This window comes from Callospermophilus lateralis, chromosome X (assembly GCF_048772815.1).
Source record: "Callospermophilus lateralis isolate mCalLat2 chromosome X, mCalLat2.hap1, whole genome shotgun sequence".
Classification (NCBI taxonomy): Eukaryota; Metazoa; Chordata; class Mammalia; order Rodentia; family Sciuridae; genus Callospermophilus; species Callospermophilus lateralis.
This window is the reverse complement of record NC_135325.1, coordinates 121,462,691-121,488,617: the sequence shown is the minus strand read 5'-3', so window position 1 is coordinate 121,488,617 and position 25,927 is coordinate 121,462,691. Positions and strand designations below refer to the sequence as shown.

The 25,927-nt window shown below is 37.0% G+C and overlaps 1 protein-coding gene across 1 annotated transcript in view; it reads right to left on the bottom strand.

Annotated features, from left to right (window-relative positions):
- Aff2 (ALF transcription elongation factor 2) overlaps window positions 1-25,927 on the bottom strand; it is a 347,505-nt gene that overhangs the window by 71,238 nt on the left and 250,340 nt on the right. Inside the window, exon 10 of the mRNA XM_077106520.1 lies at window positions 18,885-18,922. Within this exon, the coding sequence (XP_076962635.1) occupies window positions 18,885-18,922 (38 nt within the window). The remainder of the gene's footprint in view (window positions 1-18,884; window positions 18,923-25,927) is intronic.

Genomic DNA, 25,927 nt, shown 5'->3' with positions numbered 1-25,927 from the left:
GCACAGAAATTAGAACTTCACACCATCAGTGAAAGCCCACATTTCCCAAGGTTGTTGGAACAAGCATAATTTGTAGGGGGTGTTGGCCTGATTCTAACATTTTTTAAAGTATGCTGTATCACACATGACTTGGCATCTCTCTGGAAGTAGAAGCATCTGTGTATCTGAATCCCTTCTCCAACACACACCATGGTAAACCCTAATGCCCTAGTAGGTGGGTGTTGGCATCCTCATTTTGGCATTCCCTATGGAGTCTAGCAGAGTAGAGGCTCAATACATTGTCATTCACCTGCATCAAATTATGCAAAGTGCTTTTCTTGGAGGAGACACTGATTGTCCAAGTTATCACCATTTTATCATCCCATAAAATCAAGCATTGTTCACTGAAAAGGAAGGCATGGGATATTGGTAAGAATCCTAAAGCTAAACAGATTTGCCTTCGGGGACAGAAAACTGATATCTGCTAAAAGTTTACACACACAAACACACACACACACACACACACACACACACACACTGAATTTTCCACAAATCTCACCACCACATTATTCTATTTCATTAGCTGGTAGGTGTAATGACTGTGTTTGGCCATTAATTATGTCCCTGAAACAAAATAAAGTGCACATAGTAAAAAGGTTTTATAATTTGATTCCCCATATTAGCTCTTCCATTCTAAGAGGAGTTGAGGTTCATCCAAAGTATATAAAGCTGAGAATCAATTTGCATTTTATAGAAAAATTTAAAATCTGGTAGTCATTCCTAATGTTATTATCTATGTCAGTAGAGCTGAAGACTGAAGTATAATTAGTTCCTTTTTATCTGCCAGCAACTGCCAAAGCCTAAGCTCTGATTTGACATATTTTACTTTTCCACAAAAAAGAAACAGCCCTAGAAATAACCTCACAACTTCCTTTTTCTGTAATGAATACACAGTCTTTCTGCTTCTATGGTCTTGATACTCACTGGTCTCATAAACATAGGCAATCAGATAAGCTTTTGGTTGGATTTAGAAAGTGATTTGGGATCCTGTGGGAGGGAGTATTTGGTACACCATAGATTCCCTCACAGAGAATAAAACCCTTCTAGGCAAAGACTATATACATCCTACAAGGCAAGCAATTATGTGTTTTCTTAGGAGTTGAAGTATTTTCCAATTCCCTATGCTGTATATGTGGAACCTGGCTCCACTCTGCTAATGCACCCTGGGGTTTTTTAACTCATGCCCATGTTTTATCTATCAAACATGCTTTGTTTTTATTTACTTGTAAGCTAGATATGATTTGGTATGTTTCCATTTTTGAATTCCTGCAAACAGCAGCCAGGTTTAATATTCATATACTTAGATTTGCATCATAAATCTAACCTTATAGGAAATACTGAAGCATGGCTTTATTAGGGAAACCATCTTTTACCATGGTGCTTGTGGCATTTCAAGGACAAAACTCCTTGTGCCAAGCATATGAGATTCAAAATTAAACAATTTTTTTTTGAGAGAGAAAGAATTTTAATATTTATTTTTTAGTTTTTGGCGGATACAACATCTTTGTTTGTAGGTGGTGCTGAGGATCGAACCCAGGCCACACGCATGCCAGCGAGCGTGCTACCGCTTGAGCCACATCCCCAGCCCAAAATTAAACAATCTTAATCCCCATGTCTGACAAAGTCTGATAGAAGCAATCTAACTGCATCAAAGTACTATTTAGTCATTATATATGGTTCATCATGGTATAGATTCTTCCCATCTCAAATTTGGATTGGAGGCATTAAGATCCCCATAGTTGTTGTTATGTGAATGATATAGTGTGTTTTATTATCTTAGAAATGTCTATGTACTTTATAAGAGGCACCTGTGTAACAATGAGCACAGCACGGGCCAAAGGACATTAACGCCTGAGCAGTGCCAGCCAATTGCTTGCTCCAGCTTCAAAATCTGTCAGCGAAATCTGGCAGAGTCATGTGCTTCCCATAATAAACATGTTCCTCCGCCCATGGCTGTTGAACCCCCGCAAGCCAATGAGCTGTTCTGAGTTTGAAGTAAGAGAATATACCTTGGCAAAGTGGAAGCACTGTAATGAATAATGAATGGCATCTCCCCTTTGCTGGCAGGGAGGGAAAGTGGTGGGAGGATTTTTTTCATAGGTGACTGACTTTGAGTGTCAGGCAGAAGGTTGGAGAAAAGGGATTATAATTGGGAAATGGAATTAAATGTTGGTATTTTGCTGAGAACATCCTAATAACTGGGAAGAGAGCAGGGATGTACAAGTGCCTATTAATAAATACTACCAATGTTTCTAAATCACCTGAGCAACATCTTTTGAACTAGCTGAAGAGATAAAGGTAGGAAAAATAAGTTTCTGAGATATGAAGTACTATCCATTTTTTTTCTTTTAACAGAGAATATGAGAGCAAGATTAAACTGATTCATTGAATTTCCAAAAACCAAAACCATACTCCATGAGGACCAAATGGTACAGCATTTGAATTATTCTTTAGCCACAAATTAGCACCTCTTTAGAGCTTCGTGTTTTTAAGCCATTGATTTTTGATAAATCCTGATTGGCAAATGTGAGAACAGATGTAGGTGTGCCAGATGGTTTTTCCAGACTTACTCCATCTAACTGCCAAACTTTGGGCCAGCGAAAGCTGAGAAAACTAAAGAAATAATTTATTTTTTTCTCTTGACACTGGGGAAGGTGCTCTCTGTAACCACTAGTTCATGCAGTGTGTGCAATGCCATTTATTTGAAAGAGAATCACGTATTCATCTTCTAGGCCAAAAAGAAATATACCAAGGGAGAGAAAACAGAATGTAGTTTTTAAAAAATTTAAAAATGCTGGAAAACAGGGAAAATACTCATTACCAGTTATCCAAGATTTTATGAGGAAATGCTTAAATCCTCTGAGCCAACAGTGTTTACAGTTGCAGCAATGAAAATTCTAATTTTGTGCTCTAATGAACACAAAACGATCCATACTCAACCTTGGCAAAACTTATAATGACTGTGTAATTGAAGTGACTTTGCCATATTAAAATATTTTGTAAAATTATAGGAAACTGCCAAGTTGTAAGAACATAGACTGGGAAGCCTTGGATATGTGATACAATAGCCACACCACCTACTTGTTTTGTAAATTGGATGAACAATGAACAGAATTAAAGAATACCATTCACACTTCACACAAGCTTACTAAAAACCAACCCACAAGATATTACATGTTTCTGAGAAAAATCCACATAATACAGTCATTTTATTTTAAACATCAGAATGCCTCAAGTTATAATTTAACTTTTGCTTTGATATATCTCAGTATACTTAAAATGCTATCAAATTCCTCCACACTATACATTTGGAATTAAGAAAGGGAAGACCTTTTTTCCTAATGTTCTTCCATACTTAGAGTGAGGTAGTAGTTCTCATCCATGCTAAAGTTTGGATAAACCTTGAGACCATGCTAGATAAAAGAAACCAGACCAAAAGGCCACATATTATATGATTCCACTTACATTAAATATTCAGAATAAGAGAACCACACAGAAAGTAAGTTAATAGTCAGGGATTGAACTTTGAGTGCTTCATATTCTAATGTATATTGTACATTCCCTAAGAAGAGGAATATAGTTTATTGTAGTATTTTCCATACTTATTTCACCATAGAAGCTTTGCATCTATTGAATACCAGAAGGTACTTAAAAATATACTGGGATTGCTTAATGTAATGGGTAAGCATTTCCCTTTGGGGATGATGAAAATGTTTTAAAATTAATTGCGGGGCTGGGGATGTGGCTCAAGTGGTAGTGTGCTTGCCTGGCATACGTGCGGCCCGGGTTCGATCCTCAGCACCACAAACAAACAAGATGTTGTGTCTGCCGAAAACTAAAGTAAATATTAAAAATTCTCTCTCTCTCTCTCTCTCTCTCTCTCTCTCTCTCTCTAAAAAACATTAATTGTGATGATTGTTGCCACAATATATGAATATGCTATAAAGCAATGAATACTTTAAATTAGTGAATTGTATGGCATGTGAACTACATCTTGATTAAGCTTTTCAAAAGTTGTGTGGTAATTTAAAAATTCCATTTTGTAGGTCTAAAATAGAGAAAGTTTTAAGAAGGATATACATTAGAGGGAATGTTGAATATATTATTCCTGTTCAGCTAATTGATTGAACCATAACTTTCAATTTTCTAGTTCACTTTACCTACTTACAATGAGAGCATGTTTTGATGACTCTCTACTCAAGACTACTCTCCAGTTTGGTGGCCCCTTTGGTTGGTTGGTGAACTTTCCAGGGTGTGCCCAGTGACTCCACATGCCAGCAGCAGGCTAGCAAAAGAAACTTTTATTTATGGCTTAGTGTGGTAACCTCTCATGAGAATTACTTTACATAACCTACTGATAATTTGAAATCAGTAATACAATACAGCTTTATTCATCCCAGTATATCTCAAAGTAGATTCTGGTATGTATAATATACATTAGAATATGAAGGGCTTAAAGTGCAACATAGTAGACAACTTAAAATTCACCATTTCACACACTTATTTGACCACTCTACATCAAACACACACACACACACACACACACACACACACACACACACACTTTTTTCTGTTTCTGCACAATAATTATTAGCTATTAACATTGTCAACATAATTCATGGTCCATGTTTTAGGAAATACCTACTTAGTCTATAAAATCCACTGAAGGGAGAACTTGAACTTTAAAGCTTTTGGTGTATGAGTACTTTACCTTGCTTTACAAATTTTTAATCTTCACGAAATGAACATGGGTACACAAACTCAAATCCCCAGAATAGAATTTTCTAAATTTTTACACATCTTAGCTTTCATAAGAGAGAATTGGAATAGTATGTCAAGATAAGCCAAGAAGATGATTTGCAGTCAAGAGGCTTCAGGGCTTCTGGGCCCTGTCATCTCAAGGATTACAAGGATCAGTAACCTTGTATTTCTGTAACATGTGCTACTAAAATACCTTGGTGAAGTTTGGATCCCAACAATCTATTGCAAAACCACCCAAATTCAACCCTCGTCATGTTGGGGAGTGATGAGACAAACTGCTAAGGTAATTCTCACATATCTAGACATTCAGGTATGTTCAGGTATGTACAGACACTACCATAATATTTTTCACATCACTGTGTGATTGAATAGAGTTTAACTGAGGCAATAGGAAGTGAATTGAGCAAAGGGGAGATTTAACAACAAACTAACAATGCAGGAACACAACTTGATTTTGCAGGGAAGGAGGCTGAACATAATTGTATCTAAGTACCTAGAACTTTTTGGGAGGTGGGGGGTGCTACCAGGAATTGGACTCAGGAGCACTCAACCACTGAGCCACAATCCCCAGCCCTATTTTGTATTTATTTAGAGACAGGGTCTTACTGAGTTGAATAGCTCCTTGCTTTTGCTAAGGCTGACTTTGAACTAGTGATCCTTCTGTCTCCGCCTCCTGAGCTGCTGGGATTACAGGTATGCTTAGAACTTTTGAGCAAACAGGATTTTTGCACAAATGGCTCTATGAGAGCAATTCACACTGATATTCTTATATGGTATTCCTGAATTATCAGAGGGATTAATTAGGTATTGCACGGGTTTTTGATAAGGGTATTCCCTTGAAAAGAATTCTCTCCACATGTGGTTGCTCCCTTAATCAAACTATTTTGATTAACCAGAGCACTTCTTTCCCCAGACCTGTCAAATATCAGAATGAACTATAACTTTTTCTTTGAAATATAGCAATTTTGTTTGTTATTCATTTTCTGTATGATTCTTGATTGGAAAAATGTACACATATATATGCATATACACACACATATATGATTTTGCTAGCAGAAAAAAATGTTTCAATAATCATATTTCAGGTTTCAAATTATGCTTTCACTTGAGAGACAAATCCAATTGGACATGAAGTTCATTATGAAGAAACTGTTACATGTGATGACACTGGTTATTGAAAATTGAAATGAAGTGAGAGGAAGCTAACACCAATGTGTATGAGAGTCTTCTTTCTTTGAACGACACAAAGAACTCAATATATCTAATCATTTCTGCTATGCCCACTGGGAACTGAGCTACAATGATATTGCACAAGGTTGCTTCTTGATTGCTGAAAAACCAAGTATGAAGCCATATGCCACTTATATCAGTAGTTAAAAAGCTTTGTGTGGCTTCTGGATCTTGGGAATTGTTTTACCTCCCATCTCTTGGTTAAAGTAAATATTAATAATCTGGACACAAAATTCATAAAGGTAGGCTACTAGTCAGTCAGCATAGACTGATATTTTGACTTTTACATTAATATCTGAATGATTACAAATTTAGAAATAGGCATTAGGCACATCATTTCTGAACAAGTTTTCTTGTGCTCTGACGAATGGCCCCAGCAGAGAGACTTTTAACAGGAATGCAACAGGGGAACATTTTCTCTTCCTTACTATAGTCTGCCTAAGAAGCTGGAGGGCTAGATGTGCTACATTCTTCTATGAGTTCTGCTCGGTTTCCCTCTATTGTTCATAAAACTATTCTTTCTGGCTGCCACCATCAACTCTTTCATCTTTGCAAATCAAATTGTTTTTTGAGTACCTGTCTTCCAGCCACTAGTGTTAAATTCACCTCAAGGTTACCAGAGCCTCTGATGTGTGGCTTCTTTATCAGTTTCTTCCTCTCCTACCCTTCTCCGTGATCTTGAACAAGAGGGCCGAATTATGTAATGTACATGTTAAAAGCTACAATTTGATTACTTATATCCTGGACAATAAGGTTCCAAAGTAATTCAAAGTAAATTTCCCAAAGATGTCTAGTTATTCTACTCTTCCTGAAGGGATGCTAATGAATGGGCTGCCTGAATGAACAGAATGATTGGGAACTTGAACAGTGCTGATGTAAGTAACGTGCCACTGGCACCAAAAATCAGTTTGTTACCATGCAAAGTTTCCTCTGGAGTATGTTCCTCAAGCAGAGGTCATTTTCCAATAAACTCAGCCTTGATTATTGCAAGCATAGAAGCAATCCTTGAGGGAGGATATCAGGCAATTCAATTCTAGAAATGTTGTATGAGACAAAATTAACCCTGTAACAGTGTTATTTCCTGAAATGTGGTCTTGTTTTCTCGTTTACTTTGTAGACATCCGTATTGAGGAATTTTTAAAAACCCTATCACTGATATGTGACCAAAGGATTTAATTACATACATATTAATGGGGAAAATATGAAATGTAAGAGAGCTTATTTAGTTTTACAATGCTGCACTTATGCCTGTACTCTTGTAGTTAGAAACACCTATGACTCTGTGTCAAGCCTTAATAACAGCAGCTTCATTAGTGGTGGCCACTGTGGAACCATCCAACCAGTGGGTAAAGCTACCAAATGCTGTAATAGAAAACTTCATGCTGTAATTGAAAATTGTGACAGGGAGGAGGTTTGGGAGATCAAGCACATCTCTGACTCTTTGGCTCCAAGGAAGAAGATAAGTTTGGGTATTTTAGCATTGGCTGCTCTGTGTCCAATCCTGTTAATTTTGGGGCATCAAGATGGCCTTTCAAAGATAGGAAATAGTACATGTTGTCAGTTGTAACTTAATGCCCCTTTTGTTTCTTACTCCATGTGACAAAAATTTGCCTTCTTTCATTCTTTAAAATGCCTAATGTACATCTTTACCCCTGCGCCTTCCCTTCAAAATAAGTAGTGGAAATACTTCCAGAGGAGAAAGATGGGCAGAGACCAGAAGAATCACCTCTAGGGTAAAATGGTAGCTCTCTGACAATGGTAAAACTAACTGTATAATGCCTGAGAGCAAAACTAATATAGAATAGATACTAGTTTAAAAGAAACTTCAGTTCTTTTTTAGGAAAAGGTACTAACTCACATGATAGCTGGTAACTAGTTCAGCAACTGATTATCCAAAAGGGAGTGCAAACTCAGGCTTGCTCATCATACTCATGCTAAGCTAGGGTAATTGAACTTCAGTCATATCCTTAGATGCCTGAATGCATTCATTCCAGATATAGAGATCCTATTATATACTAGCTGCTGTTTGAGGTATTATAGTTACAGCAGTGAATAAAAGGTCTCACTTGTATGCATCGTACATTCTTTGGGAAGGTGACACTTAATATATATATATATATATATATATATATATATATATATATATATATATGAAAGATAGTATGATCATATGTGCTAAAAATAAAAAATAAAGTATGATAAAGGTATAGGAATGTTTATTTATCTTGGAAGGTTTGTTAATTGGTATATGGTGATGGTCCAAAACTATTGCTCATGCTCAAAGCCCTTGTAAAATTCTTTTTCAGTGCATTCATTGTGTGCAAGAGAAAACCACTCTTATTTTGAACCAACAATCATATTACTCACCTTGACTGTACACTTTTTTTCAACATCTCTGTTTCAGACTAGTTTTCAAAAGTTAAAGCCATATTCCAAGCTCTTCCACCTATCACTAAGGACTGGAAGAAGAACCTCAGGCATGGCTTGATTATACTCTCTGTGGGGCTTTCCCAGCAGGCTTTGTACTACAACAATATCACTGAAGGAAGGGCACAGCTGTTCTCCGTTCTGTCATTGCAGGATAGCCCTTATTTGGGTGTTAATTTTAAAACACAAGAGCATTTTCTAGTTTTATCACATATGTAAGCAGATGTTTCTGCAGTGCTTAGAAATAGTAGGTTTTCCTACTTCTTTTCAAAATTCTCCTCTAAAGTCTTGTTGCAATCCTGTCAAATCCCTTTTTGAAAATAGGTGAGGTTTAAACTATATATGAATATATGATATCTATACATTGAGAATGTACATACATGCCAACATATCTAAAATAAGTTTGCCAACATATCTAATTTGCTATTGATCACCATAACATGGTTTGAGTCAAGTTAACCTTTTACCTAGACTGTTGGGAGTAGAATACTAGGATACATTTGTAGATAGAGAGAGGGAGGGAGGGAGGGAGGGAGGGGGAGAGAGAGAGAGAGAGAGAGAGAGAGAGAGAGAGAGAGAGAGAGAGAGGTTTCTACATGGAGGTGCTAATATTAACACATGCCCAGCAACCCATGCCACAGTGTTTAGCAATGAAAAGATGAGTATAAATGAGCTCCTTGGCTGTCCTTGACTTCTCCTGACAAATTTTCCTCCAGGAAAATTTCATACTCTACAAAGCTGTTCAAAAATTAGCAAAAGTCACAGCAAATTTCTGAAATGTTCTCTCTAAATATCTGGAACCCACTTGTGAGAAGATAGTGCTGGGAGGAGGTAGAACACAGTCAAAATATTGGTAGGGAATGAGAACTGACAGGAACTTTTGAGAACTTCTTTTAGTTTTGGCTGCTGCTGACTGCCTAATCACCAGCAAAAATTCTGTCTTGGTTTTAAGTTACCAAGAGTATGGTGGTATCTTGATGTAGAGTACATAAACACATGTGCATATAAATACTGGATTATAATGACATTGAATCTATTCCTATCCTATAAATTCTATAAATAGAAACATTTTCCTGTAGAAGAATGATTTACTTTTTTCAGATGTCCGCTTTTTAGATAAGTGTTGTTGGATCAGGCAAAAGCTTTAAGAAAGCAGAAACTGTTTTCTATTTCATTGTTGGCCAAAATGAGTCATGTCTATAGTTTTCAGTCCCCTAAACTAAATAATAAGTGATTGCCTCAGGATCTCATTTTGAATACATCCTGTGGTCGATGGAGGGCTGAGTTACTGTTCAGAGCCCTGTGTGCAGTTACCATGGGTGCATGCATAATTTCTTAGGAATGAAAACAACCCTACTGTGCTTATGTTTTTGATGGATAAAAAATATAGTCCACCAATATGTCCATGAAATGAACACAAAAAATGAAGCTAAAATAATAGTGCTATGTGTCTTACCTAAAATAATATAGCTTAGTGTAACCTGGATGTTTAGTGTGAATATAAATATGTAAAAGAAAAAAAATAAATTTAAGAAATAATCAAGGGTCCATGAAAGCACAAGAGAACAGCTGGATGCTTAGAGGAACTCTACATGAGCTGAGATTTACATAAAAGTTCACAGAGAAGGATTAGCCAGATATAATCAGAAAGGATGGGATATGTCTACTTCTTTGTAAGCAGTTTAAAAGGGTACCTTATATTCCTCCCTAACTCTAACCTATAACTTTCTAGAACAAAAGAATCATTTCCAGCATTTTCTGAGTTCCATCCACATTGAACTGTCCTCTCTTCATGTCAAAGGGCCTAAGTCTTTGGTAGTGTGATGTTTTTGGTACCCTAGTACATCTGACTATTTTTTCTTTTCTATGTTCCAACTCACAAACTTGGTATTTTCTGTCACTATGGAAAATGCCTCTCTTCTAAGCTGCCTCTAAGTACCAGACATTGCTCACAACATAGCATCTGCTTTCTACTCTTAGTGCCTTTTGAAAGTGTTGTTCTGCTCTCTTGAATGGCCTCCCTCCCACTGTTTACTGGGGGATTCCTGCTGAGACACGGAGAGCCCCCAAGCAGTTGCTCAGTCCTTCATCTGTGTCCCACAAGATACTGAACAAACTTCAGTCACAGAACCTGTCTATGCTATAGTGCAAAGACTTGACAGTTTCTCTACCAGAGTGTGAGGCCTTTCTGGGCAATGATGTTATCTTACTCATCTGAGTCTGATATATAATAGCTACACATTAATATTTGTTAAAAGAACAAATGTTACGTGACTTGCTATGTGATTCCAAATTTCTGACAGTATTCTGGATATCACTGAATGTAAAAATACAATTCTAGGTGTAACTCTTACATACCCCAAACTGAACAGACTTGTGTGAATATAATTAAACAAAGTTGTCCATTCTTGTCCCAGCAGAAAACACTAAAAAGCACAGAGTTAGAAACTAGCATGTGGATCAAGAGGTGTTATAATGAATGAAAAATCTAAATCAACTCTCTAGCCTTGCTTGCTTTTTATTTTACTTAAAAATCACTAATTTTGGAGGTTATGCAGCTCAGTGATATGCTATTAATCTCCCTCTGGCTTTGCTGTAGATAACACCTCTGACATGTAGGTCATGATGATAACAGTTGCCTAGGGACTCCAAAGTCACTTTTGTGGAAAACACCCACATGCCACTTGTGCCTACACTAGTGTCTGATGGATGGAAAAGCCTATCATCTCTGCCTTCATCTTGTTTATGTCTCCTTTTCCACCTTAACCTTTGGGTCACATTGTGCCTACTCAACTCTGAATTTACATATTATTTAGGGAATGTGCAGAACTGGTGGTGCAAAGTTAACTTTTCTGAAATATTCTTAATCTCTCCTCCATTTTCAAGGCTAAAAACGCCAAGATAAGAGCATCTAAGGTATTTTCAGTATTCACAGGGGCATCAGATCAACAGGCTATCAACCATCAGGTTTCATAACTTCCCCTTGCAGACCAACAGAGATACGCTGGAAGTCTTCATTTATCAATCCTTCCCTAAATTTCCCCTTACCTAGGGACAAAAGGAGAGTGAAACTTATGTTGAGCTAAGATAGCCATTTCTAGAATTAGTCCACCATCTTCTCACTTTGCTGGCATTCTGAAAAAAATCTTTTTCCTTGCTCCAACAGTTTGTCCTCTAGTCAATGAGTCCTTTTCAAATGGTAAGTAAAACAGACTTGAGTTCAATAACAGTATTTTATGATTGTTTTTGCCAACAAAATTAGCTAAATTTCCTTTACAGTGGTTGCATTCCACATTTGCTGGCTTACTTGAGGTATCTCTGATTCAGCAATAAATGAGTGTTGTCTGTTTTTATTTCATTGTCATGGTTATTAAGGTGTTAAATTTCCACTAGAAAGAAAAGGTGCTCATAAAGCTTTGAAGAAACTCTTCTTTACAGATATAAAGTGAATATAATTGTAGCTGGCATAATTGCTAGAGTGCTTATATATTTCATGATTGATTAGCTTTTGTCACATTTGGTGCTATATTATAAAAAAATAAATTGGCACATAAAGTTAGATAATATGACTTAACAAACTACCAACATATTTGTAGGCATAGAAATGGGCATATTTCTCCTGAGAAACAATCAGGGACACAGTGGATGGTTGCTGGGCAGTCCACCATCAACTTTTCAGTTGTCTGATTTGAGATTGCCTAGATGATGCAACTCCAACTACCAAGGAAATGGTGGGTGCCCAGAAGTTTGCACAAGTTTCATTAGCTGTGAGGCTGAGTGCTCAAACTTTGTGCATCCAATTGTAGCTATCAGTACAATGCAGATGATTTGGTTTATTTTATTCAGCAATTTAGAGAGGGGTTAGGTTCCTCTCTTTCCATTCACTGCCCTTAAACTGGCAAGAGCCAATTAGAGATTGACTAACAATTTAGGGAGCACAATGGTGTAGGAGCTTCTGTGTCACGAAATGAATGGACAGGGCCATCTCACCCACTACTTTGATGAGGCACACTGTGGGGACACTTATGTCATTCAGAGGGATGCACGTCTAAATGTTCCTTACTCTCATTGAGGACTGTACCTCAGAACATTTGTAATCCATAAAAATATTTTAGGGTGTGACACTATAAAAGAAACACAGGGGATACTTTATGATGTCACACTTAGGCTACTTCTTTCTTTTCCATGAAACCTTTTCAAATAATGTGCTTACTTCATCTGTTCTTTTGAGAGACTCAGGATGAGGTATTAGGGCACTGGGTCTCTCAAACTACTAACGAAGGCAAGACCTCCCTGAGGTCCTTTATTTCACATTAATTCTAGTAACCAGTTGTATGTTCCACGAAATGTGTCTTGCCAGATAAAGGTGTCATCTGGCCAAATTTGTGGAAATTTGGGTAAGACAAAGCTCAATGGAACTTCACTGAGCCCATATTATGTGAATGTGAAAGGCAGTGGGGTTTGAACTGAACAAGAACTTGTTCATTGACTTTTTGGGACAGTCCATAAAAGATGTGATGCTATATGCTAAACCTCCATGGTGCTGAAATGTTCTTGTTCAGTTCAAACCCCACTGCCTTATCTCTGTGAATGGGAGCAGGGACTCCACTTCATTTTGTACATCCATGATGTGCACATGTACAAGAGCATTGTCAGAGACAGGGACAGAATCTGCCTGCAAAATTACATAAGGGGTCATTTCAAAGGCTCTGCCCAACATCCATGGAGCCACAACTATCTTCTAGCTCTTTAAAACACTAATGATGTCACTTCTTATTACTTTCACATAGGTATGTACACTGGTATTTTTCTCTACACATACACATAATGACTTTCCCTGTCATTTCTGCCTTGAACATATGTGAAAGTAATAACAACAAGTAATCAAATATGTTCTAAAATGAGCATGATTATAAAACAGGCATTTGAGCTTTCACTTTCTTAAGAGTTAAAAAGGACCATATAAATGGGCTGGGGTTGTGGCTCAGTGGTAGAGCACTTGCCTAGCATGTGTGAGGCACTGGGTTCAATCCTCAGCACCACATAAAAAAATAAATAAAGGCATGCTATCCAGCTACAACTATTATTTTTTTAAAAAGAGACCATATAAATAATCTAGCTATGGCTTGTAGCAAGGAAGGGCCATGTCCTATTTTATACTACTACCCAATATCATATTCAAGACTTGAACTCAGGTCTACCAACACTTAATATTTAATAATTAGTGGATTAACTAATGATGCATGATAACTAACAAGAGCTCTACAAAGCTATTTGATTCTACTAAGTTAATCTCTTTCATCTGGCTAAGTACTGAGGGCACTAAGCCACCATTTTTTTTTTCAGCCTTGGTTCCCAACTTGACCTTTCAAGGCATGTACACTATAAGGCAATCTAGGTTCCTTGCATACCCCTGCCACACCTCAAGCCAGTGTCTCAAGTCAGCAGCCCTCAAAGTTCTGGTGCACATATCTCCTCCTCCCCTTTTCCACCCTACAGAATGGAGAGCTCTCTCCTTATAGCTTCTTTCCTACTTTATCTGTTCCCCTCTTAAACATTTTTTCCTCTCTGTCCTCTCATATTCTTTCAAATCCAAATTTATCTTTCCTCCTGACTTTAAACTCCTTGAGGGTAAGAACTATGTCAGAGTTATCTTTAATTCTCACAGCATCCATTACAGTTCCCAGAATACTGTAGATCTTAAATAAACATTAACTAGATGAATATAATAAATAATATGCAAACACCATGGACAGGAAAGTTTTGTGGCTGTTTGTTGTTTTCAATAATGAAGCCATCATATCTATAAGATGGATTTGTTCCTAAATAAAACTGTAATTTTCTAAGCTGTGTGGATTCTGATTCTAATTTGTGAAAGACAACCACAAAGTTGTTTAATGTTGTTAAAGCGTAAAAGCAGGGAAGAATTTTATGCTTGACAACTGCTCTTTCTCTACCCCCCCCCCGTCCCTCTTTTGGTAACAGATGTCAACCTCGGTTAAATTCAACTCAACTTATTAGTGCATGGCTTTTAGCCAAAAGCAATTCACATTTTCAAAAGTGTACTATCACATATGTCTTAATAACAGAAATGTGTTTTTTTTAAATGTATGTGATAAGTCACATATGGTAGAAGAAATCTGTACATCTCTCAGCTCTTGCTGTCATAATACAATCTTGGAGATGACTGCTGCAGAACATTAGCATACAAGCAAAAGTCTCTCCTTTGGACATATTAAAGAGCCAGAGTTTTAACTTACTAATCAAGATTTGTTACCAGTACGGTTTCAACATATTAATATACCATGCATTTCTTGTCCTCATCACTGATCTTAAAAACATTCACTTTTGAATTTTACCTTCACAGATAATATTTAAAATATTTAATATTTCAAGGTAAAGCCTTTAGTGTAATCCAGTACATTATGTGCTTATATGCATGAGGTCTATATTTAGTTTCTTCTTTATATGGAGTGTAATTAATGTGTACCATAGTCTCTCTATGTTGACAAAAGTAGCTTACAACCATGAAGTTATTAAAAATAAATTGAACAAATTGTTGAGAAATAAGGAGGGGGAGGTGAAACTCTGAAAGCAGAAAATAGACAAACTAAATGGATATTATGAATTATTTATCATCACCCCAATAGAAAGCTTACTTGGCCTGAGTCTGATATTTTTAAATTTGCACATGCCCTTTGCAATCTCCCCACCTACACACAACATAGAACAAGTAGAATGCTTGGATACGTGTTCATTGGTTTCTGAGAAATTATTGCCCTGTCAATGGATCTCACAACCACTGGGTGTTTAAGGGCAGCTTGGAATGATCATTAGGTGACATATCAGTCTCAGAAAGTCTGAACACACAATAAGGACTCTGTAAATATCGACTTGATGTTTGAAAAGCTCCATAGAGAAAGAATTGATAGTTTAAAGTTCCGTGTCATGAAAAAGCTTACTGCCTTTCTTTACCTGACCATCAACAGCAGGAGTTGCCAAACTTTTTTATAAGATGCCAGATGGTAAATGTGTTTGGCTTTGTAAGCTATGTAGAGTCTCTGTTGCAACTAGTCAACTCTATCAATATAACACAAAATCAGCTACAGATAAAATGGAAATACATGAGTGTGACTCTATTCCAATAAAAGTTTCTCTATAGATACTGAATTTGGAATTTCACATGTCATAAATATTCTTTGTCTTTTGATTATTTCCCAACCATTTGCCAAACTCTTCACCAAAGGACTAAATCAAATCAGCTGTAACTGATGCCACCAGACCTTAACTTTCCAGCAACAGTGCTCATACTTTCTGTTATATGCTCCTAAAGGAAATCATATATTAATTCTTGCATTTGAGATAAAGCAAAGCAGGTGGAAGGATCAACAGCAACATTTTCATGCCTAGCATGAATAAAGAATAACAGCGACTAATTGACTTGGGCAGTTACAACACACAAGTCCTTTTGACTTGATAACAACACTCTACTAGAGTTGGAACCACCAACCTTATTAAGCTTCCAGGCCAGATTTCTAGAAGAACTATTGTTTGATATGTGTCCAGTTTGTTTATTGTTCATTCATTCAGAAAACATGAATTGAATCTTTATTTTCTTTGGGGGTCCCAATGTACTATGAGTAACCAAAATTCTTTGGCAGGCATCACAAATAACAACAGGACCACTATGTTAAAAATGTTTTTAAAACTCGGACTCTGTTATTCTCTCAGGTAGTGTAACTGAACCATGATTTGGAGTTTTTAATCCCTGAGCTGAGGTCTTGAAGAGTCGTCTCTTGTTAAAGTTCCCATATACCTGTGGCTGGGCAAGTGGGTTTAGTATGGTGAATCCAAATGCAACAAAATATCCACACTCACACTCAGAATGCCATATTATTTAATCATAAGACAATTCTAAATATCTGTCAGTTGGTCATCACTAAGCAGCCTTTCAAGTAAATTTAAAAGTGGGAAGCTCTAAAGACTAGAAATAGACCCACCACATTACTCAACTATCCCATTCCTTGGTATTTATCCAAAAGAACTAAAATCAACATAGTACAAAGATACCAGCACATCAATGTTTATAGTAGTGCAATCCACAATAGCCAAGTTGTAGAATAAGCCCAGGTGCCCATCAACAGATAAATTAATTAAGAAAACGTGATACACACACAACACAAAATGGAGTTTTATTCATCCATAAAGTATGAAATCATGGCACTTTCTGGTAAATGGATGCAACTGGAGAACATCATGCTAAGTGAAATAAGCCAGACTCAGAAAGTCAAGGGTCAAATGTTTTCTCTCACAAGCAGAAGCTAGAGCAAAATAAGAGAAAAAAGGAGTATGTGTATGTGGGGAGGGAATTCCATGAAAATATAAGGGAGTTCAAAGGAAAAGAAGGGTATAGGGGGGTAGGGAGGAAGGCTGGGAAAAGTGAGGAACTCCAAAATGAAATTGACCGAATTATGCTATGCACATATATGAATGTCACAGTGAATCCCACCTTAATATGTGTGTGTGTGTGTGTGTGTGTGTGTGTGTGTGTGTGTATCAACAATTAAAAATAGATAAATAGAAGGAAATTCAGTAGAGGAAGAGAGAGAGAGAGAGAGCGGGGGGAGGAGAAGCATTGGGGACTTAAATGAACTGAATTATATTTCAAACATGTATGATTATGTCAAAATGAACTTCAGTATATATAACTATGATATACTAATAAAAAATTTTTTAAAATATAAAGCTCCATAATCCATTTAGTCTTCCAGTTTTCCTTTTTCTTCTCTTTAAAACATTCCTTAAGGTGCTAGAAAGTAGTCTGTACTGTGAATCAATAAGAACTCTTAAAAATATAATTACTTTTAGGGTCAATCCTCACAAGGAGCTAATAGAAAACAGGTTCCTCTTCGAAGCCATTAGAATCCAAGGTAATGCAGCCATGCCAGTGACAAAGCGCTTTCCTGTGGATGCAAATATAGAGCTTGGGACTTACTTCTTATTGGAAGGGCTTGAACTTGGAGATGTTTGCCTTATTGAGGGTCAGATTTACACTCTTCCAGACCTTGCCCTATACCTTGTGACCTGGGGCACACATCTACAAACAGGCAGACTAAAGGGAGGGATGCAATCAACTGTGGGAAAGAGGATTACTAATGGCCCACTCAGGGACTAAAGAACTGGCCTTGGCCTCATTAGTACCATCCCCTAATCCATGGAGTTCTCCAGCCACAGGCTCACAATGGAGCAGCCTTTAGGGCATACAGAGAGAAAAGAAGTCAGGCTGCAGAGAATATTTCAGTCCCAATCAAACAACTAGATGAAAACTCATATTCTAAAAAATATTTGCACAGGACCATTACAACATAACACATCTCCAGACTGCAGAAACCCTTTCAGAGGCAACAGAGACTGACAGAGAATATACTGTGATATAAGAAAAATGAAACTTAAAAACTTAAAAACAAACTTCACAATACCTTTTGGAAAAATGTAGTAGGACTTGGATAATAGTGGTATGCTAAATACTACCCTCATGCTCTGGAAAGTTAATTCTTTTACACAACATACAGCCTTCTTATCCTTGGAATTAGCTGATACATTCTTTGAAAAACTATTAAAAATCAATTACTCCCATTTCTGTATATGATATCAGCTTTAATGGAAGTTGGCTGACATCAATTAACACATACTTCCTAGACATGTGATAGTATCAGACCTATAACAACCTAGAGAAAATCTTTCCTTGGTCTCATGGCTGACAGGACCTGTATGTGCCATACAACTCTGATCAATCCTTCTTAATTTGAAAGTCTCCCTTCTGGAAGAGATAGGATGTATAAGATGTAATATATTTTGAAAAGAGTGCTGTGTGGCTTGTTTATAATTTAAGGGTACCACATAAAGTGCATTAGAAATATTTGTTAGCTACAAACCAACCTTAGTTAAATGTATTTCTATAAGCTTTTCATTAACAGAGTATTGAGGCCTAGATTCCAAGGTGCCAACCCTCCCTATGTGGCTGGGGATCACTTGGCACACTTTCAGCCATTTACATCTCTGTCATAGGTCCAAGGTTTGCAATTAAAAATGTAATCTTTTTAGCATGTGCAAAACCCAAAGGCTTGAAGTAGTATGCACTGAATATGATTATAATAGTATTTGGCAGCTACTCATGGAAGACACATATTAATTTATGTAAACTCTATACAACTTGGGGCATTTCCTCATCAGGGACACAAGGAAAAATATAAACTGTTGCCTGTTTATTGGAGGGTTTTTTTTTTTTTGCCTGTTTTGTTTTTGTGTTTAAATTGCCATGATTAGAGATTAACTCAAAATCCATTGTCTCTTTTATGACCTTATTTTTTCACATGTATGGAGTCCATTAAAATTAACATTTCTAACCAATAAAAATAATAACTTACTTTACAGGATTATTCTTAGGTTTTGCCTTTTCAACAGCCTGTAGACAGAAAAAAAAATGTAATTAGACAACATTAGTGGTCATAATCTTTGGACTAGTATGCAGAACAATAAGCAACATAAAATGTTCTTTAGAAACATAAGGAGCTAGCCGAAGCAGGCTGCTGTAGATAAGCAGACTGGAGACACAGAAAGCAATTTTCTTCTCCCAGGGAATGTGTTTACCTGTCCAAGTGCAGCTTTCAAACACAGGCAGGCTCTGTCAGGTCTGCTTGCAAAGTTCACCTGGGGCCATGTGAGTGGGCTCTTGGGTGCACAACTAGGTCCTTCCCTGCACACCTTGCACTCTAATCTTACCCCATGTGAGATGATGGCCTGATTGGGTTCTAATGGCAGTATGGGGAGAGAGGTGTGGTTACAGGCATACCCCAGGACTTTTAGATCTGTGTGGGAGGGAACCATTCACCCTGGCTTTACTATTGACAACTAGCCACACCTGCCCAAGTGTCCATTTCCAAAATCACTTTTATTAGCAGACACCACAAAAGGGCAAGGAATGACCAAATACTGAGATCAATTTCCTCCCATGGAACCTTTAAGAAAACACACACCAAATCTCAAAATGAGGAAATCTCTGGGTCTCTCGGCCTGCGTCACCTTAGACATGGAGCCTGGTTCCAGTTTATTGCTGAACCCATTGATCTGTGTACAGTCCATTTATCATTCATGAAAAGAGCTAGTGATCTTCACAGTATATTAGAAGAAACAACTCAGATCATCTGTCAACAGCCCTCTTATTTCTGTTTCCCTCTCCACAGGGATTTCATCTTCTTCGATTCTTCTGGAATTAAAATGTTGCTAAGCAACACAGCTGGGGGCACTGATGGCAGAATGGCTACAGTCTATCAAACTGTTTAAGCACCTGGAGGGTTTTAGTGATGATTTTTTTTCATATTTCTGTAGCCTAATTATGTAATCAGAACCAAACTTGTACTCTCTTAGACTTTTTCAAGCTATAGAAAGAACATTTAATATGAAGAGAATTGGAGAAGCAATTTGACAACCTCATGGCTTTTCAGACCCTTTAAAAAATACCCATTAGAGGACCTTTATGATTGTGAATCCTGGAAGTGAGGAAGGGCTAAGGAAGAAGAGAATACTGATAGAATGCAGATACAACCACTTTAAAAGACAACTCTCTATATATCTATATAGATATAATGCATTTAAAACTGGACTTGACATTCTGAGTAACCAGTGAAATTTAGCATACTGAATGCCTCTGTGCATATCAACTCAATGCACTCAATAGCAATTCGAAACAGACAAAAAATACCTGAAACATTTCTTAAATTTATATGTTAGTATTAGAAATCCAAATCCGTCTCATGTAGTAAGTCTCAAGTTCTGTTGCTAGATGAATACACATTAATGTTTGGGCACTTTCTTTAGCTTGGTAGGCAAAAAACCATTTTCACTCCATTGTGCCTGAGTTTAAATTTTGGCGTGTGCTAGAATTAGAAGATAGGTAGGGGATGAGGTAACAGGTGAAAATTAGAAAACAAGAAATAAGTGTCTGGCTGGCCCAAATCACCTCTCACAGATATCTAGGTTATCAAATCCTGTTCCTGTGTAGTCCATGTAGTAGATGCTAATACTGCCCATCAGATAAAAAAAAAAAAAAAAAAAAGGAAGAGGCAAATGCTGTGAAAAAGTGAATGCTAGCCATCACTTTTTCCTAGAGTAGTGGTTCTCAATATGCACAGGAACACACACTCACATCTTTCTTTCTTTCTTTTTTAAACCACTGAGAACTGGCTGGTTTGGAATAAATAATATGGTAGTGGGCTAAAAGCATGTCACTGTGAACACTGTGGAATTGCATGAATCCACTGTTTTTGATCCTTTAAAATTCAAACAAATCTGTTTTTGAAGACTTAGGTTATCCTAGAGTAATGGGTGCTGTGTTCAAGTAGTTTCCTCTTAAAGCATGCTGGATGTGACAGGATGAACATGCCACTGGCAGAAGATGGGGAGGGAGAAATCAAAGTGACATTGCATAACCTAGCTTTGATTCCAAGACATGCTTTTGAAAATGTCCTCTTTGCTCTATGTTTTAGAACTGTCAATTAGACCCAGTTATTTTTCTCTGATAAGGAGGAACATTGTCTTGTTCAAGGCCAGTTTCTTTGAAACACGTGTCTTTTTATACAGCCATCATAGGAAAATAACTTCATTCAAATTAATCTTTTCTGTGTTGCTTGGCTATTGATTGAAAATGTCTATGCTGAGAGATTTTCTTCTTTGAAAATTAACTCAGGATCGTTCTGACATCCCCACAGCTATAGTGTAGTCAGATGTACTCAGGTCCTCCTGTTTGCTCATCACCTTGAATTTCTAAACTAGATGGTGGCAGAGAGTTTCTGCCAGATGAGACACAGATCACAATTTATGTTCTTCACTTTCACTATAATTTGATGTTATTTTAGGCATGCTACAAGGAATTATTACATTAAGAGACTCTGAAGAAAAATTTTTAAGTGAATTTTTGGGGTGCAACTTATTTGTGCCTTTAAGGCATACACAAATTATTCTACAAAACAGACAAGAGGAAAAATTCCTCTTTTGAAATAAGTGGACATGTGAAGATAATCCTAAATTCTAGGTTCATGTACCAAGATGAGAGATATGATACAAAAAGAGGCAAATTAAAGGAAATTACATGGTACAATTCCCAAAGCATTATCGGCATTACACATTGGAGTACAGCTAAATTTGAGTTTAAAAACATATATTAAAGTAATTTAAATAGATTGGAAAATGGAGACTAGATAGTTAACAGTTATGCTGTTTAATTTTATAATGTATATATGTCATTTAAAACTTACATGTTCCTTATTTTGTGCCATATTTCCCTAATATGATACTTCTTTCCCTAATATAGTATTGCCCTATGTGGCTTACCATTGAGCTCTAAGGAAATAAATTAAAATGTTAAGGAATATACTTTGATGTAATGTGGATGGGCATCAGCAGGCTATAGTGGATGAGGACTAGCTAGAAATGATTAAATCTTGCGTTCTAGTCTCAGGTTTGCTACTCACAGTGTTGATAAGGCACTAATTCTTCTGACTCTCAGTTTCCTTATTTTAAAAATGAAAAGAATTAGTCCTGTCCTTTCTACATCAAGGGTAATTGTGAATAGTCAACACTGATGGCCATGCTCTGGAAACTGTAGTATGCTACATAAATGCAGTGCTATTTGATTGTGACTGCTTCCCATATTGGTGTTGGTGTATAGTCATGTTGTCTAATGGGCTTACTGAGCAGTGGCCGAAATTCAGTATCAGACCTATGCAGTTATTCCAGTGAGTATTATGGGAGTCACTAAGCTCTTCTCACCATATCAAGAGTAATTCTGTGTTGAACATAATGTCTCTGTCTAGAAAACAGCACTCATGGAAGATATTGATGGATTGAAATTCTACTGTCAATCCTGTAGACCAGCAAGAAAAGGCCCTGTACCATCACACAAGGTTTGTTCCATGCATCTTCTTGAAAGGGGTAGTAAAGAGGTCAGGACACCTGAGGTAGGGATGTGGGGCACAAACACATGTCCATATACACAAATCAGTCAGCCACTCTCCCTTTCCTTCTCACTTTTCCTCTCTGTCTCTCTCCTACCCTCCCTCCCTCCTTCCCCAAGGAAATTTAGGATGATTAATCCCAAATTTCCATGTGATCCTTCCTTTAGCAGTTCCTCCTTCTACACTTCACTCCATGGTGGAAAGTGGGTTCTTTTCTTTTTCACTAACATTTGACTACATGGATGAGGAAGCCCTGAGGTGATTATTCAAGGTAAGCCACTTCCATGACATGGCATCTTGAGATATTATATGCTATGGAGAAGGCACTTTCCTGATTCTAAAAAGTGTTTATAAACTGATTCCTCTCATTACCAATATAGTACTGTTTAGGGTATGTTGCTAAGCAAATTTATTTCCTCAGGAGAGGTGATGTGGCTCAGGCCAGGCTTATAGTCACTCATTCATTACAACTATCTTCCTCAAAGAAGAAACTTGTTTTCCTTTTATATAAAAAAATCCTTGTGCTACACTGAAGCTAAAGTGATTAGGAACTATATTAAATTATAAAAAAAGTATATCATATAGAGCTATCACCTAAATAAATAAATAAATAGCAGGAAGGAAATTATATAGTTGTTTATTGATTCCTATCTACTGCAGAATACAAAACATCTTACATTGCAGGGATAAAATGCTACTTATAAAGTATTTAGAAAATTTACTAGTCATCTGCTATATAATAACCAAACTTCTTTAAAATTTTATGACAAGGTAATTCTGATCCAATGATCAGATATCGTTAATTGCTATCTGGTCAACTAAACTTGTGTTCTACGTTTATAGAAACTTTATAGAATCTTTTTGCTTTTCAGATGCAAGCTCTGAATAGTTATATCCTGACTTATGACATTACTTTCCTCTTGAGATTTACAGAAAACAAACTCAATGCAATACGTTTCCTGTACATTGAGCCTGTCAAAGCAAGCACTAAGGTGGCCTAGAGATATTGTAGCAGTAGACTCATTTTACAAGGCTATGTATTCAGGAACTGCTTTTTTTCTATAATCAATAATAATGCTGTCAATCAAGTCTAAAATGTGATTTTATTAGTATTGCCCTAGATGGCATTATGTGCTTTTCCCTGGCATTCTGCTAGCAGATACATCTAAGTTGAGTCTCCACAATATGTTTCCTAGTAAAAAGGAAAATGTCAGTAAACGAGATAATTTCAAATAAGTAGATGTTACACAGCATGGAACTAAAACATAAGAACAATTCATTGCATAGGTTTTGTGTTTGTTTCACTGTTCCTTTTTAAAAAACTTTTCACATGATTGTGCTGTAAGACACAGCTGAACCATAACCTAGTGTCATGTATTGGTAAATGGTATTGATTGCCTAAGTTCAGAAAAGAAACTCCTCTATTAACAAATGAACTCATCATTAGGGTATTCAGATGGTCTAAAATCAATACCAACAGAATTGGTTAAATCAATTAAAGAGACATATACTGAGAGTACTTGCCCAAATATAAAAATGAATTGCTTAATTACAGCATTTAAATAGATTTTACTGGAATTAGGAAAACAAGAATAGACATTGTACCCATAGGCTGATGTTTCAGCTAGTCACAAGCACACACAGCCAGGATGGCAGATTTAAGAGGAGTAAATGTGATTCAACATATTGCAACACCTGGATGCCTGCCTACATTTCTGATTTTACATAAAGGGACTGCAATCTCTAGGAAAATACCACCTATTACTGTATTTTTAGCCCTCTGGATGGGCCCCTGGAAGGGTACAAGGAAACATCCTATATTTGAACCTTGAACCACTAGGAATCATAAATGTGTCCCAATCCTTAGACACTAGGTTTTCCACATTAATTTGATTAATTTTTCTATAGATCAATTAAATTGGCCTGTGTTAGACATAGGAGGCAGAAACAGAATTTTGACAGCAGAGAATAAAGAATATTTGTTCCAGGTAGAGTGAACTGTGTCTTGAACCTAATAGCCACTTAATAAACATTTACTGTATAAATCAATCATATATGATTGGGAAGCCTGAGAGTCCTGAACACTGCACTCCAGTCTGATAGAGTAACATGGAGAAACCTATATTCCATATAGAAGGAAAGAGAGGTCTCCAGTGGAACTGCTGAGTTGTAGGCCCATGTGCAACTGGATCTGCCACTGAACATGAGGCTCTAGTTCACACCACAAAGAAGAGTCTGGGTTGGCATTGCCAGGGCAAATCCCCCATTCAATTGCTGGCAGAAGTTATGTTTCCTTTCTGACTCTTCCTGAAACTACTGCCTAGCTTAGTCCTTACTCCCTCTCACAAAGACTGTGGCCAGTGCCTATATGTTGCTCCATTGTCTCTCTATCCTTACCCCATTTTATTTTCTGCTACAAGATGAATTTTTCTGAGGCTCCACTTTGATCAAATCACTCTCATTCTCAGAATCTAGGCACTTAAAAGGTAGCTCAGTGGTAGAAACTGAATATCTCCAACAATTCACTTGCCTAGCATGTACAATCCTTGGGTTCAACTCACAACACTGCAAAAAAAAAAAAAAAAAATCCTTCCTAGCTTCCCATTGCTTATTAACTTTACATATCAACCTCACTCACCCTGCTGTTCATGGCTCTACCACATCCAATTGAACAGCTACTGCATACTACATTCCACTTGTCTTTACATATGCATTTTGCTAATATGGGAGCCAGTTTTCCAGTGTCTTGCCCAAAGATGATGTGACAACAGAATTCAGAAGTATACACATTCCCAAAAGGTTTGCTCCTTTCACACTGTCTATTGTGCTGAATAGAAAACCCTTTTAGCAAGATTCATTTGTCAAGTGGTGATTTCCTTTATAAGTAAAGTTTTAGTTTATTGTAAATAAATGAAAAATTTGCTGTCTTTGGTGAAGAAGCATGTTTCACCCATAAAAGTCATCTGTCGACACTAATCATCATCCTCTAAGTAGAGTAAATACAGAGACACTAGGTAGAACATCTTGGTATGGGCTTAAGGTGTTTATTTTCCCCATCAGAGGGGCCAATATAAGTGGCACTTGGTCACTGCTCCCCTGGGGTTTGTGGATTTGAAAATTCAATTTTCTTTTCCCCAACCAATCTGAGCCCTCTTGCCCTTGATGTTAAGAGTGCACAACTCACAAAATGACATGTGTCTTTTGGTAGAAGACAATAAATACCTAATAGAGGCTCTCTCCCAACCATATGTAACCAGAAAAAAATAGAGAGTATTCATAGCATATAGTACATACTCAATGATGTGAACAGTCCAAAAATTCCATGGGAGCAAATGCTGTATGAAATATGGATTATGTGGTCCCATGTACAATGGAAAGTTCTGATTTTTAAATCTGTTCATCCACCTATATTCTGAGTGGTCAAACTTGAATTGGCAGCTAATCTCTAATTTGGACAA